The sequence below is a fragment of the Drosophila teissieri genome, chromosome 3L (assembly GCF_016746235.2).
Source record: "Drosophila teissieri strain GT53w chromosome 3L, Prin_Dtei_1.1, whole genome shotgun sequence".
NCBI classification, from domain to species: domain Eukaryota; kingdom Metazoa; phylum Arthropoda; class Insecta; order Diptera; family Drosophilidae; genus Drosophila; species Drosophila teissieri.
Window position 1 is genome coordinate 4,182,147 of NC_053031.1, and position 16,517 is coordinate 4,198,663.

The window sequence follows — 16,517 nt, forward strand, 5'->3', positions numbered from 1 at the left end:
TGCCTTTCACTGTTTGCCATTTCAATTATGTGCAACGCGGCGTATGCACAATGTTGTAATGAAATGGGCACATAGCCCAGCCTCCGCATTTCCCCCAACACCCTTTCCCATTCGCCATTCGCCACGCCACGCATAAATATTTTGGCCAGAAATGAAGGCGGCCAGCCCGCGGGGTCCAATTGGGCAAAGAGTTGCTGTTTTCCTCCGCGTTTTTGGCCCTCCAAGTGGACTCTGTTATTTAAAAAGGCATTTTGTCGACGACTGCAGTTGCAGTTGCAGTTGCAGCTGCATCTGTTTCTGTTTCTGCATAGTGTTAAAACTTCATGCATATTTATGGTGTCATTCATTTTAAAAAACGTTCGAGTATGAAACGCATTTAAACGGCCTCTGGGAATTGCAGGGACAGTTTTGTAATGGCCCGTCGCCCCGAAAACCAGTTGCGGCTACGATTGAAATGCACATTTAGAATTTTATCAATCGTTTCACTTACACATTCGCCGGACTTTCGAAACAATAAGCAAATGGACTGAGGGATCTGCAAATTAAATGCAGCTCTCCGAAGTCTTTTGTTGACCATGGCTTTGCCTTCAGTTTGTCTTGCCGTGCATCATAGGGCTTATTTTGCGCAAAAGTTGCCTTTGGCTTTCTGCAAAGTTGCCCAACAAGTGGTGCGGGATATTCGAGGCACCCAAATGCCCCCCAAGGGAATCCAGTTTGGGAATCCCCACCCACATCCACCATTAGCAGCTACTTTTCAATGCGGTTAGCTGGCAAACAAAGCGTTGCACATTTGCGCAGATAAAGTTCTGGCTCAATACCAAGGGAAAGAGAAACGGGGGGAAATAGCTAAAAAATATGTAAAAGTATTTCGCATTTTATTTTATTTTTTTATTTTTATTTTTATTTCGTTCTTGCCTTATTTTATTTACGAACAAGTTCAGATGAAATGCACAACAAAAGTTGCCCCTGCAAAACTCCTCGCCCACACAGCAAAAGTTAATTGCATGTGTATTTGTGTGTGGCAACTAACTTTTTAGGTAAGTTTAAAAAGGCGTTGGTCGTCAGGCGGAGGGGGAGGGCGGTGTGTGTGGGGATGGCAATAATTAAACACACATTTTATGCTGCTAATGAAACATTACTTGTTTACATTTAATTTGCTATTTAGAAGCCCCAACGCGCTCCGCACCCAGCAACAAAAACACCCCCACCTATCGAGTCTGGCAGCTGCATCGAGCGATGACGAAAAGAAAAGTTCATCTGGAGTCCAGTTTAAGGAAGTGCACTGAAAGAAAACTTCAAAATAAAAAGGTACAGTTGCATAAGCATTGCTTATAATTATATAAAATAAGAAGTTGTAGGTTTGCAAGCACAACTTTGAGTATGTAAATGAAAATACTGTGTTCATGCTCGCTTGAAAATTCGTAATTAATTACCAATTTATTCAATTCGAAATCATTTTGTTTCAGTGTGCCCACTAACCTATTCAAAATACTTAGAACAGTCGGCCATTATTATTTTTCTGGCAATCAACTGCGCTTCATTGCCTTCGGCTGCCTTTGCAACGTCCTTTCGACTTTTGATTTGTTGATTTTCCTGGCAGGGAGAGATTTATGAACACACACATGCCGAAATAAAGTTGCTTATATTTAGGCCAACAAAAGCAGCTTATATATGCAAAATTTTCCAGCTTACACACGAAAAGTTTCGTCCCCACCCCCCACACACACACACACACCGCTCTTAGTTGTAATTTATTGGCTTGATAAAAACAAATGAAGAAATTACAAGAAATGCAGCAATAAAACAAGGCAGCCAGCAAATATGCATTGTGCAAATTTGACTATGTGAAAATCGTTGCAAAATTGAAATCTTTATCGTTCCACATTCGGTCATATATGTATGTGCATTTGAATTCCTTACGGTTGACACACTTTCGGAACTGTGAAATTTTTCATTTACTTTGATTTGCTGCCAATATCTCTCAATCAGCAACTCAAGGTAGGCCAAAAGCCCCAATCCTGTGGCTTGTAATTTATGAACTTGCTCACAGCGCACTGGTTGGAATTTCACATTAGTTACCGTCCTTGGCAACATTTTTTGGCGAATTGTATGCAGCGATGCGTAAATTTCACTTATGAGCATGTGCCAGCATACTATGTGGTTTTCCAAAGGGGCTTTTCCGAAGGGCGGGGGCGGGGCTGGGAAATGGGCATATGGGCATATGGAAAAGCCAGAGCAAAAGGGTGCTCACAAAAATATTAAAAACGGCAAATCAAAGTGCTGCCTACATATTTTTGGGCAAATGTTTGCGGTTGGGAATGATCCTTTAGCTGGATTACTTTCATGTGGCTGCAGTACTCCTCAAATAACAGAAAAAGCTCCACATCTGCCGCTACTTTCTGTGCCTCTCAATATTAAAATGGATTTTCCCGTGTTTTTTAGACAAAACCATTTTTTAAGCTAAATGGCGCACATCAAAAGCACACTAATTGAAACTGTCAAAAGTGACGGCTGGATTAGTGAATTAAATAATTCATTAGCCTGCGGGAAAATCAATTCAAATTAACTATAACATGGTAATAGTTTTTAAAAACGGCGCTCAATTGACAGCAGATGTAGACAAAAATTGTATTTTTAATGGACGGTTGCCTTTTAATTATGTAACAATTTTAGTTATATATACATATATAGTATTGTTGAACACAATTTATTGATGGTTTTATCAATTTTGGTAGCGAGCACAAAGGCAATAATAGAGCCATTAAATGGTTAATTAATAGAGGAATGTGTGTGGCAGCTCTTTGTCAAAATTAAAATTCATATTGCACAAATGCTGGGTCAGCCTTTTCAGCTAAAAGTTCATAGATTTAGCAATAACAGAATTATGGACTTGTTTGTGTTGGTTCACAGAACAGTGGCATTACGACAAGTTTATTGCAACTTTTTGCGCATTGCCCCCGAAAAACTTATCAAAAACTTTCACGTTCATCATTTGCAAATATTATGAGTTTCCATGCGAGACACACACTCGCAAATATAGGAATTCCCGCGCATAAGGAGTTCGGGCATTATATTTTTTGATTGCGAGTGCGTGGCACAGATGACAAAGAATCCAGCAAAAGGATGGATCCTTTTGCGGAGGACACCCCGCTGACAGTTGGCACCGCAAGAAATCCGTTGTGATTTCTGGCCATTACCAGAAGCAGCCACGCTTATCTGTCAGCCAGAATGCAAAGTCCCATGCGGAGATACATACATGTATCTATGCAGATACTTTTATCGCATTTCGTTCCTGAGGAGAAACTTTCAGCTTTCGCGCACAAGGATTGACAAAATAAATAAATATGAAAATTTACGGCACAAGTTTGGGTATTTTTTTCCCATCCCCCCCTTCGCTCCGATTTGTGGCTTTTAACTTTGGCTGCTGAATTTATTGAAAAATCGATTGTGGCATTAAATGCGCCATGCAGGAAAAAAAGAAAGGACTGCGAACGAGAATACTGCCTACTGTGTGTCCTAAATCCATTTGGCTTTTCGGCAAATCATCTCGGCTTGCAGCTGCAAAACTGGCGCGTGACTCCGTCGAACTTGGCCGGAAAATTTATGCAAAGCGCTGCCAGATACTCAGATACTTAAAGCAAACCCAAAGCCGCTGCAGCAAGTTTTCCTCACGCTTTTCATCCCACTCCCACTGAAAACTTCGGCAGTCAGGGCATTGTGTTGTCTTGATGATGGGTAAGGAGTAAATTTGCATAAAAGTGCGATTCGCATCGAAGGGCCAGCCACGCCCCCAGGCCAAGCCAATTCAATTTTATTTGTCCACGCACTTGTATGTACAAATTAACAAAGCCTCTAAGCACTCGCTAGCAAGCCGACCAAAAACGCTGGCAAACAATGTGCAAATTAGGCCACAAATAAAAAGAAATTCACGCAAACGGGCAAAACATTGGAAAGGTGGCGACACAAAACGCTCGGCCGCAATTGGAATAAAAATAACGAAATCAAATCAAATAACACTAATTCTCGCAAAGCCGATTTAGCCGCAATTTCAGTGAAATTAAAATAATTGCAAGACATTTATACAAAATCAAATTCCATTTCATTTGATTGCCGATATCTAATTAAATCAGCAAAACCGCAAACGCGCAAGCAAACACAAACGCAAACACACAAACACAGGCGCAAACAAGCGCACAGGAAATAACAATTAAAATAATTATATTTGCATTAGCTTACATTAATTCGAACTTCAATTTAAAATTGAGGCAATCGAGCGGGAAAAACTACACGAGTACGCCGAATATATGCATAGTTGGGTATAGAATGTGGCCACGGATTATCCCGATGCCATGTGTTTACCTTAAGTTGGGGATGCTTATACATAATTTAGGGGGTAAATCGGTTACAACTACCGCAGACGCACAAAGTTTGAGTTGAAAGCCTCTTAGGCACTGCCACGCCCCCTTGCCCTTACCCTTGCCCTTCCCAGGTTTTGTTAAAACTTTAAGTCAACTAAGCGGCTTACCTTTCGCACACACGCACACTCGCATACATACCACCACATCGCTCATACGCCACGTGGAGCCAACAGGCTCTTTACAGGAAACTCCACCTTAAGCTTTGCTTAAAACATACGCTTTATTTTTTATTTCGGGATAATTTTCACTTAACCTATGTACAGTTTAGTTTAGTTGTAGTGGTAGTCGTAGCTATAGTTAATTTATGCACTCACTTTGTATACATTTATCAAAAATACAATAGCAATTATTCATGGTTATTCTGTACAGTTTTTGAAACGCCGCCTACCCCTTGTTTGAGCCGAGAGTTGATTGCCAGCGTTGTTTAGTTATGCCTTTTTCATCGTTATCGGATAATGCCTTAATTATTTACAAGTTACTCGTGCGGCGAACGAGCGGCCTTCTTACATGCTGTACTGATACCGCACATTGGAGGCCAACTGGGGGTTAAACGAGTGGGATAGTTTGTGGAGATTTTCGATGGATTATTCCGACATGATAGCTCACCTCAACGCCCACCAATCGCTCGTCGTACTCGCTGCTCGCCTGCATCGCCAACTTGGCCTGCGAGTGCATAATCGCATCGGAAAGGGAGTCCCTTTGATATGTCGAGGAGCCCAGCATTCCGGGCACTCCGCCGGCGGCTCCATTGGATCCGGGCGACTTTAGCTGCGTGGTTTTGTTGCGGCAAAAGAACTCCACGATGGCCACAATCACCGCCAGAAGCAGGCCACCGATCAGGATGTAGTAGATCCCGGCCACGTTGCTTAGCGAGAGCTCGTTGGGCGTGGAGGTCTCCTGGTCCAGGTTGCACTCGGTCTTGTCGAACCACCACTTATTCCTAATCCGCAACAGCTCGCCGTTCTCCTTTAGCGTTAGCACGGCCTCGTTTAGACGTTTTCTGTAATTTAAAAGGTTAACAGCAGGCAGTTATATACCAACGAAAGTCTTAGTCCATTTAAAAACCCAAAAATAACTATTATCGAAGTCCTACCTCAGTGGCGATCCTATGGGTGTGGCCACGCCAAATCCCTTCGTATCGATATTGCGGCCCACTTTCATTGTGTCGCACGGCGGCCTGGCATTTACATACTCATTTTTGGGGGACTCCACCAGCAGGGCATACTTTCCCTTGGACTGCCGCACCCTTCGTATGCCCTCATCATAGGTGTGCACCGAATGGTGCTGATTGGCATTCATATACTCCCACATTTTATTGTGCAGACCGATTTGTGAGCGCTGCAAGTTCACTTATTTTCATAAGGAGGGAAAACAAAAGAAATAACTAGGTGCTGAACTTACCCTGAAGAATTCCCAAGTGGAGCCGTGCAAAAGAGTGCCATAGTTCACCTCCGTTTGCATGGCCAAGTCCTCGGGCGTTTTGATGGGCGCCACCATGCGCTCCACTGTGAGAAAAGCGGCCAAGTTGGCGGTGTACGAGGATATCAAAATGATGGTGAAGAACCACCAGACGGCAGCTGCAATCCTTCCGGCAATCGAGGGGGGTGTAATATCGCAACCCTGCTGCATGAAAGCAGCCAAGGAATACCAAAAGGAATTCAAAATAGTGAACTCATTAGGTGGAACTGGAGGCGAGTGCGATTGCGGTTCACTTAGAGTGGCACCTCCAATAATTCCCGGTGGCTGCTGGGCAGTGGCATCCGCCTGTGGACGCCTCACAACACGCCACTCGTAGGGTGGGAAACGTGTTACAAAGTACAGCACAAAACTAACTCCCACATAGCTGAGAATCACGCTTATCTGAAAGCGGTTATCAATGCATTAGGATAAGAAATGAAGGATAATTGCTTACCACACAACTTACCCAAATTTCCTGGGATAGGGGATTCAGGAAACTAAACACACCTGGTGTCTGTTTCACGGGCTTCTTGATCATAATGGATATGCCCAAGGTCATGAAGGGTTTGCTGAAGTCTACAACCCGTTCTCTTTCGGCTGTAATGGTCATGGCCGAGATGGCTATATCCGCCTCCTTGCGGACCAGCTCACCCACCATGCCATCCCAACCGCCAGGAGCATACTGATTCTCCGCCCCATAGTTGCCATCTTGCACCAGGCGTATTTCATCTGCAAACGGAGTGGTTATTTAAACTAACAAATAATCTTAAAATGAACTTTAGAACTACATAAGCAATCTAGAAATAGGTTATAGAAAAGAGTTATAAACAACGCTCACATTTGATGCCCAGTTGAGCTGCCAGCATATCGGCCAAGTCCTTACAATATCCTTCAAATCGATCATTGCCCACCAATGATTCGCCATAGGTGTACTGCTTGAGCGACAGATAGGGCTCCTCCAGCAGACTACTCACGATGTACGTGTGATTCCGGTCGTAGTCTCCGGTGCTGGCCGACACGGAACGCGAGGACGCCGCGTAGTTGTGGCTGTGAAGCGGAAGGAGTCCGGCGTCATCACGCCACTCGGCCACCTGCTGCAACGTGCTGTTCACGGACATCTCGACCACGTGCAGCGTGTAGTTGATGCGGCGTCCGTCCTCGTCGAAACGGATCTCGCCCGACAAACCGTCGATTTCCACCTGGTGAATCAAGCAAGGAGGGCACAGGTTATGCACATGGCAAAAAAAGAGTTACTAGTCAATCATCGGAAAATTTTAGTTACTTAATTTTAATACCCTCTGTTTTTAAGTATAAGTTACCTTATTAACTGGGTAAATTTCTTAAATATTTTATAATGTTTGAAGTTGCACCCATTCCCATTTAGACATCATGTAACCTGCTTCTCACTCACCTTTCTCAGCACCCTGGATATTTTTTCACCCTGCTCCCAGGGCGTGACCCAGCCCTTGCTGGTGTTGCAATCGAGGAGCGCACTGGACTCGTTGGTGCCTGTGGCGGATGAGGAGGAGCTGCCTCCGTGGCTGCGGCGCTGCAGATGATTGGAACGGAACTGATCCGGCTTCTTGCGCAAAATGCGATTGAAGGCCTCGACGAGCACGAAAACCGCATCGTACATCAGTGCTGCCTGGGCCTGTGAAAAATCACAGAGAACGCAATGGAAACGGGGGAAAAAAACTTGAGTTGCAGGCGAAACAAATCAATGACGGCTGACAATTTACCGAAATGGCCGGCAAGCTGTTGGGCCCCCCTGCGTTCTGGCTTTGGCTTTGGCCGGTTGGCTCCAAACGTTTCCGGCTGTCGTGGAAATCACGCACCGCCCTCCGATTAGAGTCGACAATCCGAAAGCCGGTGATGTTGATGGCCCCAAACTCGACCACATCGCTGGGCCAGTGGTTGTCCATGACCTGAGGCAGCGGGAAAAAATTGGTGGAAGGATTAGACCGACTGCGACGACTTTAAGGTAACCGGTAAATCTAACTTAGTGTATATATATAAGACTTAATCAAATGTTCTCTTTTATAAAACCATCGAGGATTTCTGGCAACAAAATATACAAATAGTATTCAAGGCAAAGTATGAAGCCCGTATAAAATTTGGATATATTTCAAAGTAAACTTTCAGCTTCGCGAACCGTGTTGCATACGAAATACCCTTTACAATCCCAAGTTCCTGGATTTAGCAGCATAAGGATCTGCGCAACCGGAAGCTAGCAATAATTCCCCATTAAAGTTTCCCCCGCGGGAGGGGGGATGGGAGAGGGGGAGGGGGAAGCGGCCTCCACTTACCAGTCCGCTGAGCAGGTAATGATAGGTGCGCCGGCCCAGCTTGATGTCCCGCACATGCTGGACGATGATCTCTTTGGCCATTTCCGCCGGGCAGTCGAGCACGATGCGCTTTTTGCTAAAGCGACCCAAATCCTCCAGCGTGTGCAAAAATTCAATGGCCATCGTTACGTTGGCGATGCGTTTCACCATTTGCACACGGAACGTTTCATTTCCGGGCTTCAGTTCTTGATAGATTTGCTGCAGCCGTAGTAAGCCTGTGGGGCATCCGAAAGCGATTGTCAGTCAGTTGAACAAAGAGCTAAAAGTGTGTGGCTATTGTGTGTGTGTTTTTCTTGGTGGGCGGAGTGTGGATTAAGGTGTATCTGGGTATTTGGGTATTTGGCGTCATAAAAAACACAATCTGTTAATGCAGCGGACTGAGAGAATGACGGCTTTGCGTTTTATGATAATGCTTCCAATCTATAAACAATTTCCAAGCTGAATGAATTTATACGAATAGATTTATCTCTCTCTGCGGGAAGCATGTGTCATTTAATCATATTCTCCATTCTTATTTTTTGCCCGCAGTCGAAGCTGAAGCATCATGTCATCTTTCAATCTCACTCGCCCTTTTGGAAACCCTCGCAAGCCGCAAGGACGAAACGAAATCGGAAAAAAATGTATATATTTTCACACGCCATTTGTTGCACGACCAATATGGCCCTCAATGTTGTTGTTGTCATTGATTTGCTGCCTGCATTGATTCGGCGAAAAAGAAAAAACGAAACTGAAAACAGTGGAAAAACAAACCCACAACGGAGCAAAGGCAGGAGCAGTAAACACACTCGCGTGGAAAGCGGAAACGGAAGTGCACACACAATTGAAGTACTTTTTTGTGGTGTGCTGGTAACATTTCAATAAATAGCAGCCACGACAAAAAAGAATAACCCACATTGCGTGCGGGGCTGCTGTTTTATTGAATGTTTCCTATATAGTCGAGCAGGATCGATGGGGTGTAGCACTATCCTTCGGCATTCATGAATGCGCCAAAAAATATGCTACCAATTTGTCGCCGTGTGCAGCAGTTTCAGTTCAGCCATTTTGCACCCAAACCAGAACTCTGCAGAGTCGAAGTGATAACAAGGCACAAAAGGCGTTGTTTGGGGCGTTGAACAAAGCAATAACAACAAACTGCTGACAGCGGCATTAAAATATAAAGTCCCGCTGTGGTGCTGGTTGTGCCTTTCGTTAACAATGTAAACGCCCGACTCGAAGTCGGCCAAAAAAGCAAAAAAAAACAAGAAAATCTGGCTGCGGAATGGAAAATGGTTCGGAATGGAGGGCCTTCGCTACTCTGCAGAGCGAGGCAAGTGCTGCTGCGGCATTTCCTTTTCCTGCAACGAATGCCAGCGGCAACAATGTCGGCCTACTTTTCGGCGCCGAGGCAAATATTAAAAAATGGCCCAAAAAGGCAAAATAATAATAATGTTAAGGCAGTAGCGCGCGGGCAGCAGTTGCATAAAGTCATAAATTTTATTTCACACAGAGTCATTAACACATGACACACACACACTCATACGAACACACAAACACACACTCGTACAGAAGCACACAGACTTACAACGGCGTGTGAACTCATTATAATGGAGACCGAACGCGAAAGGAAAAAATCACTGCGGCGTATACGTAATATGAGATTTTTAACAGAGCCTCCTGTGTATCTGTGTGTGTGTAAGTGTGTGTGTGTGTGTGTGTGGCTTCGTCTCTGTCTTTTGCTCCATCTGATGTCTTCATCTTTGGCCGTAATTGTTGCCGTCGTCGTATTGTCCCACGTAGACGGCAGGAAATTGCTTTGAAATAAATTTCAATACAACAAAAAGCAGCCTAAGACCCAAAGCATATATGCACACACACACACACACACGCACAAAGAGCGGGTAAACTCGAGCATATGTGTGCGTCGAACATCCTCGCATGTCCGTGTGTCTGTGTGTGCGTGTGTCCTTCTCCAGGCTGCTTAAGCCCGTTGAGGAGCCACTCGAAAGAGCGCTCTTGAAGGCACTTGAGCGCCCTGTCTGCCGAGTCCTTTTTCCCTTTTCCCTCTTTCCTTTTTTTAGCAGGCGCACGGGGCTATTTGTGCCGCTTATTTAATTACATATTAGCAGAAATGAAAAGACACGAGCCCGAGGTCGCTGGATTAAAAATAAAGTGTAATAGGGGTAGCACATAGAAAAGGAAATGGCTAAAATTAACATGGGCAAAGTGAGAAATGTAAAGTCACCATCTGGTTACACAAACTTTAAGGCTTTAAGACTTAAAGTTAAAAGAAATGATAAATTACATTTATTTAAATAAAATTTGATATGTATTTTTGTAAGAACTACACCTTTCGATGGATTGTAATTAAGTTAGATTATCACAATTTGTTATATGTGCTTGGTAAGACTTTATTCCACCCTCGCGCTGACACACTTAATCCCAAGCGAAAACATTGCCATAACCGCTACTTAAATCCACTCCCCGCCGTTCGAGGCCTTATTTGTTTATGGCAAATGAAAGTCAAATGAAATGAAATCGAAACACAAAGGAACCAAATGGGCAAACAAACAAGTCGGGGAGATAATGTGTGCCTGAATTTCGTGGTGAAGGATGGGAATATGATATATACACATGTATATTTGTGTGTGTGTGTGTGTGTGTGGTGTAGGGCTGGTGTACTCACCATCGTGGGAGTCGTAGAGATAAATAATGCTCTGCCAGCCGTAGTACTGGATGGTATCGATAATCGCCTGATGATAATCCGGACGCATGCTGATAGCGAAATCCAGGAGACCCGACGACGGCGTGAGCACCTAAAAGTATGCAAAACAAAACCATGGCCCTCGTGAACTGGCGGCTATAACAATGTATAATGCGCACGCTACATGAAGCAATAATAAAATGAAACGCGTTTCCGCTTTGCGCCCCCGCCAGCGACATGCATGTAAGTTTATGTAGGGTGCCCACATCGGAGGGGGGCGGGCAGGGTGTTCGGGGGGCGGTGGGGCGGTGGGGCGACGCCAACAAGCAGATACATTCAAGGCGATACACAGGGATACACACAGATACTCGTTTTCCCTGAGCTCAACGTACGAGAGCAGTGACAGAAACTGATCAATAATTATCGCGTGTCGGTACAAAAGTCGAATTAAATATTATGTCATTACCAATATCTGTTAAAGATATTGATGAATTAATTGTATCATAAGGATATCTATTTCCTTTCCTATAATCCTAAATTCCTAATCTAACTTCGTAATTCTTTATATCTAGAGGTGCCTTGTAATGGCTTTCCAATCAAAGGATGTTTTTACTAACACCGCGTTTTCTTATAATTTAAAGTACAATGCAATTTTTCCTTGACCAACTTTCATAATTTTTCTCTGTGTACGACAGCGCCGCGAGGAGCACGCAAATGCGCAGTCAGTATGTGCGAATCTCGGAATGTGTGTGCTGGTGTTTCCTAGCTGGCGCTGGAGTTGGAGCTGGTGAGTCGGAGGATGCCACTGCTTTTCTGCCTCCAGTTCCTCCTCCAGTTGCGGACTCTGCCCCCGCCGCCATATCTTGATTTATAGTGATTGAAATAAAAGAGGCCAAGAGCGTGTCATAAATTTTTTCGCTCTCAGTGTAGGAGTCCCAGGCGCTCCTCGTTCGCCGCCCGTTTGGCATTGTCTTCCGGATGGCGTTTGGCGTTTGGCTTTCTGTTTCGCAAGTGACAACAACAGCAACAGTCGCTAACAACAACTAGAACAACAACAACAACTGTTGTCCGCTTTGTTTGCCGTTGGTAGTAAATTTTCTTCAAATTACAATTATTATGATTTGTGCTTTGGCTTTGATTTAGTGCACTGTCTGAGGGCACAGCGAACACACACAATTGGGCACTGTTTTGAACTGTGAACTGTGAACCGGCTACGACACCCAGTGCTCCACTTTATGCAATGACTTCATTTTTACAAAATGGTTTCGGATTAGCTGGGGAATTTTTGCTCCTTTTCCCTGTGTGGCCTGTGTGTGTTACAATCCCCGGCTAATGCGATTGGGTAATTGAAAATCTAAAACTGTTTGGGGACTCTTGGATGTGAGTTGTAATAAAAACCCGTCTGGTTGTGGACAAAAGGGGTAAATCGTAAAATCTTTTTATAATTCCTACGTGTTGTTGCCCTTATCATTTTATACTTAGGATCCGGTCACGAAATCCTAAATTCATGATACCTCTGGCAAAAATCAATAAAGGCCCAGGCTTTAACACCACAATAGTTCTAAGTCTCAAACAAAAATAAAATAAATATATTTGGTAACGTAACTTTAAATGTCAAACCCGTAAAACATGAGTTCACTTTAAAACAAGTCTCTATAAAGTTGCTCATTCTTCAATTCAGTAATTTATACGCCGTCATATGACATCGTTCAATGTCCGACTTCATTAGGCAGCCGAGCGCACAATTAAATATTTGACTACCTCCCACTGGCACTAATATGCGTTGGCACTTTGAAAACTTTCCCTTTGTTCCATCAACCTTTTGCCCAACTTCATTAACGCATAACTGAGTTAACCACATCCCCCAACCAAACCACCTGCCCTATCGCTCACATAAAAACCGCAAAATGTAAATAATTGCGCACAGTGACTCTGAAATCAATTACATATGACAGTTTTCCTTTTTCTTTTCGCCCCTCCAGCTGCATGCACCACTACTACTACTATTACAACTAGTTTATGTACCAATGGGTATGGAACTTACCTTCTCGGGGAACCAGGGCGTCACAAATGGCATTTGGAACGTATTCGAGTAGGAGTGCAATGTGTCAAAGGAGTCCGGCGATACGGCGCCCAGCATTGAGTATACTCCGCGCGAGAATTGATTGCAAACTGTAGGTTACAGTAATAAATTCGTTTTGTGTTTTTTCTTTTTCTACGCTTTTTTTTCTCGTTTTCAATGGCAGAGTGGGTGGAAAATTGATGGTGAGTGGTTGAGTGGGTGGGTGAAATGGAAGAGGGATCGGAGACAGTGTCTAGGTCGCACAATTAAATTGCAGCTTTGAGTGCGGAGTGGAGACGTAAGGTAAAACCAATTTTCAATAAAAAATGCACATAATTAATGGGGCACCAGGTATTGTGTAATGGTGTTTTTTTTCGTTTTTTTCTCTTTTCTGATGAAGGATTGCTTGGTAAAAAAAAATAAAAAAACACATACTCAGGCGGGATAATTTGAATGCATCCGCTGTGTTGATGACATCGACATACGCCTGCAATTCGAAGCGTCGAGAGCTCACATTCAGATTGTGATTGAGCATTGCATATTTAAAGGCTGATTGCACATCATCCGTTCCCTGTTCGAAGATTGCACCTGCGGATAGATAGGGATAGAAAAATATATGAAAAATAAATAAATAGGGGAAATAGAAAGGAGGGGAGGGTTCAGACTCAGCGTCAGTGAGAATATTTTTGCTTCGTTAAATATTTAGGCAGCTTTTGACACGGTCCTGTTAATATTAAACGAAAAAGCGCACAGAGCAAATATGTACACAAATGATAGCATAATGTCACACCCACACAAAGGCACCCGGCTCACACAGATACTTACACACACACTCACACACACACACCACACACCTGCAAGTAGCGAGGAAAGCCGCCCCGACAGGCAACAACAAAAAGCGCAAACGAAGTGTTGATGCAGCAATTTTGTGCTGCGCTTTTGCATGGCACCTGAACACAGGTAGCACCTACATACATACATACATACATACATACATACGAGCATACCAGCAAGGATCCCCCATCTCCAGCCCAATTTCAGTCGCCATGGCGAAGCCCGGATTTGAGTGCAAGCCAGTCAGCATGACTGTCACATTAGCAGCCACCAACCAGATATACATATATGTATATACATATATATTTGGGTGGGAATTGCGGGGCATGGGGCCAAAATGACTGCAGGTGCAATGACTGAACGCCATCGTGTAATAAAAATAAGGTGGCAAAAAAAGGCAGGAAAGCGTAAAATAAAATGTAGTGCAACCAGGCAAGTCGTTCTTGCAGCGACTTTCGACGCCAAATCGGGTATTTTGTGAGTGGGTTCGTTGAAAATGCAAAGAATATTCCAGCCAGGTCCTGAATGAGACTCATCATACATTTTAGATGCAATATTAAATATTTCTTCTTTTATATAGACCAAGAGTAATCATAATGAAATTTAATGTTATAGCACATGCACTTATTGATACACATAATTCATAAAACATTCAGTCTTCTATAAAGAAATATTAAGTATAGCAAAATTGATTTATTTCTTAAATATACTTAATTCTTTCAATTTATAAATACTCAAACACATTAATGTAAACATCAAGAGGAAAACAAGCGAAACGAAATAAATAGTAACTACTTTGCTTATGCAGCAGTTTTCCAACTTTTCAACTTGAAGAAAATAAAAAGTTTCTTCCAAATTGCAAAGTAAACTACTAACCAAAGCTATTAATATCCCAAAAGTATAAAAAAGTAATCAAAAACATAACAAAAACAACAGGAATATTGCAAAAAGTAGTTTGTATGATAAATATAGCTAATCAAGTTAATTATTGCGAATGGAAATTGATATTGTGTTTGAGGAAAAACCTACCGAAACATACCCGCACCTACACCAATATCAGAGAACAATTTCTCTGGAATTAAAGAATGCAATCAAAAGAAAATAATATAGCCAATATGTAACACTCATTGTTTAGCCATGAGGAGGAAGTCTAGTTTGCGACGTGTGAAGTATATTGAACATAAAATTCAACTGAAAATCATGCTGCATACTTTGAGCCGAAAACAGGACGAGGCGAGGAAGGTCAGGGATAATCTTTGGGCATCAGCCATACCCAATTTCCCCAACGAGCCATGGCAGGAAACTGAGGAATATATTCCGGGAATCACATAGCAAAGGACATGGGACAACAACAGGAGCTGAAGCAGCAGCTGGAGCAGGAGCAGCACATTTTGGCCAAATCCCAGCTGCAAGTGCAGTGTAAGTGACAATTTCTGCTGCTGCTCCTTTTCCCTATCCACATGATAGTACAAGGATCCTTGGTAGCTTGGTGGCTCCTTTGGCGACGCTGTTGAGACTCACCTAATGGTATTTTCTCGGTTAACGATGCCGCCTGTTGTTGCTGCTGGGCTGAACTAAATTCCGACCAGAAAATGCTGCTGGCGCATATAAAATGTAAATATGCCAAGAATTTAAGCCTCGAATGCATTTTGCGCTGGTAGCTTGTTGCAACTATTTCGCCAAGTTTTTCCACTTTGAGTTTCGAGCACAATGAAGTGTATTTGCTGGTTAAATTGGTTTTGCCATCACGCAAAACGTTGCACTTTATTTTGTTTGGTTAAACTTTTATTGACTAAATTTTTGTAATTTCCTTTATTTAAGCTCGCATTAATGGCTTTTTTTTATGTGTTACACAGTTTTGTTTGTTTGGGCAACTTTTCTTGGGGGGCAGTTAATAAAATTCTCTTGTTTATTTTGGCAGCTTTATTTAATTCCACTATTGTTTGTATTGGATTTATTTATTCAGCCTAAAGGACTTGACTTCTTTTTTCGGAGATTTTGATTTATATTTGCACATGCTTTTCTCGCTTTAATTCGCCTGGGCTCGTTGGGCTTTAACTTCGGGTTCGATAAGTGGGATTTCCCACTGCCGATTTCCAAGTTAGAAGAAAATCGGAAAATCAACGTTCGACACTGTTCATCCGCTCACTTCAACCAAACGGACACGCGTTGTAATCAGCACTAAAAACTCCTAAGCTGGCCAGTAATACGAGGCTCCGGAAAAACCCGGCGACACAACCACAATGTCGCCTTGTGGTCCGGGTTACAGGGAGCATGAAAAGCCGAGAGATTCGCCCAAGGGATGCTGTGCTCTTTGTACTAAAAGCCAGAGTTTTCCCGCTCTCTCAGGAGTCTGCAAAGCAGAGAGGCAGAGAGAGCGAGAGAGAGAGTGGAAATGAGAGAACGCCAGGGAGAGTGGTGGAAAATGAGAGCCGGATGCTGTAACTGACCTACTGCATTTTGGCCACCACACAAGTTGCAGGTTACTGGTTAAATGTTTGTTTACGTTATGCCTGCGTTTTTGGGCTGCATAATTGATAACAACAGCTTGGGAGGCGGGTGCGGAAAAGTGGGCGTGAAGGCGCTGCTGGGTGCAAGAGCGGTGATTTTCGGGTTTTTGCAACGCGCCGTCGCGTTTTTATTTTGTTGGTAATTACGAATGATTTGGACGAACAATCCTTTTAACAAATCTCATTACGTTGTCAATTACGCGCCATTAC

General features: G+C 43.3%; 1 protein-coding gene across 1 annotated transcript; it reads right to left on the minus strand.

The window, feature by feature from the left end:
• Positions 1-4,659: 4,659 nt before the first annotated feature.
• On the minus strand, positions 4,660-15,507 carry LOC122616276 (glutamate receptor 1). The gene is made up of 13 exons (XM_043791678.1): positions 15,319-15,507; positions 13,399-13,551; positions 12,946-13,073; positions 10,884-11,013; positions 8,183-8,436; positions 7,616-7,801; positions 7,288-7,527; positions 6,715-7,075; positions 6,343-6,605; positions 5,820-6,278; positions 5,512-5,756; positions 5,025-5,418; positions 4,660-4,957 (listed from the first exon to the last, which is right to left on the minus strand). Exons 1-13 carry the CDS (start codon positions 15,443-15,445, stop codon positions 4,922-4,924), a joined length of 2,976 nt encoding a protein of 991 aa, XP_043647613.1. The 5' UTR covers positions 15,446-15,507; the 3' UTR covers positions 4,660-4,921.
• Positions 15,508-16,517: the final 1,010 nt, after the last annotated feature.

What these genes read in the sequence shown, in the direction of transcription:
- LOC122616276 (XM_043791678.1), bottom strand. Translation starts at nt 15,445, where the DNA reads ATGCATTCGAGGCTTAAATTCTTGGCATATTTACATTTTATATGCGCC. An exon ending in ATTACCTGCTCAGCGGACTG is followed by an intron (nt 7,802 to 8,182) that starts GTAAGTGGAGGC and finishes CCGCTGCCTCAG; the next exon opens with GTCATGGACAACCACTGGCC. An exon ending in TATCCAGGGTGCTGAGAAAG is followed by an intron (nt 7,076 to 7,287) that starts GTGAGTGAGAAG and finishes TTGATTCACCAG; the next exon opens with GTGGAAATCGACGGTTTGTC.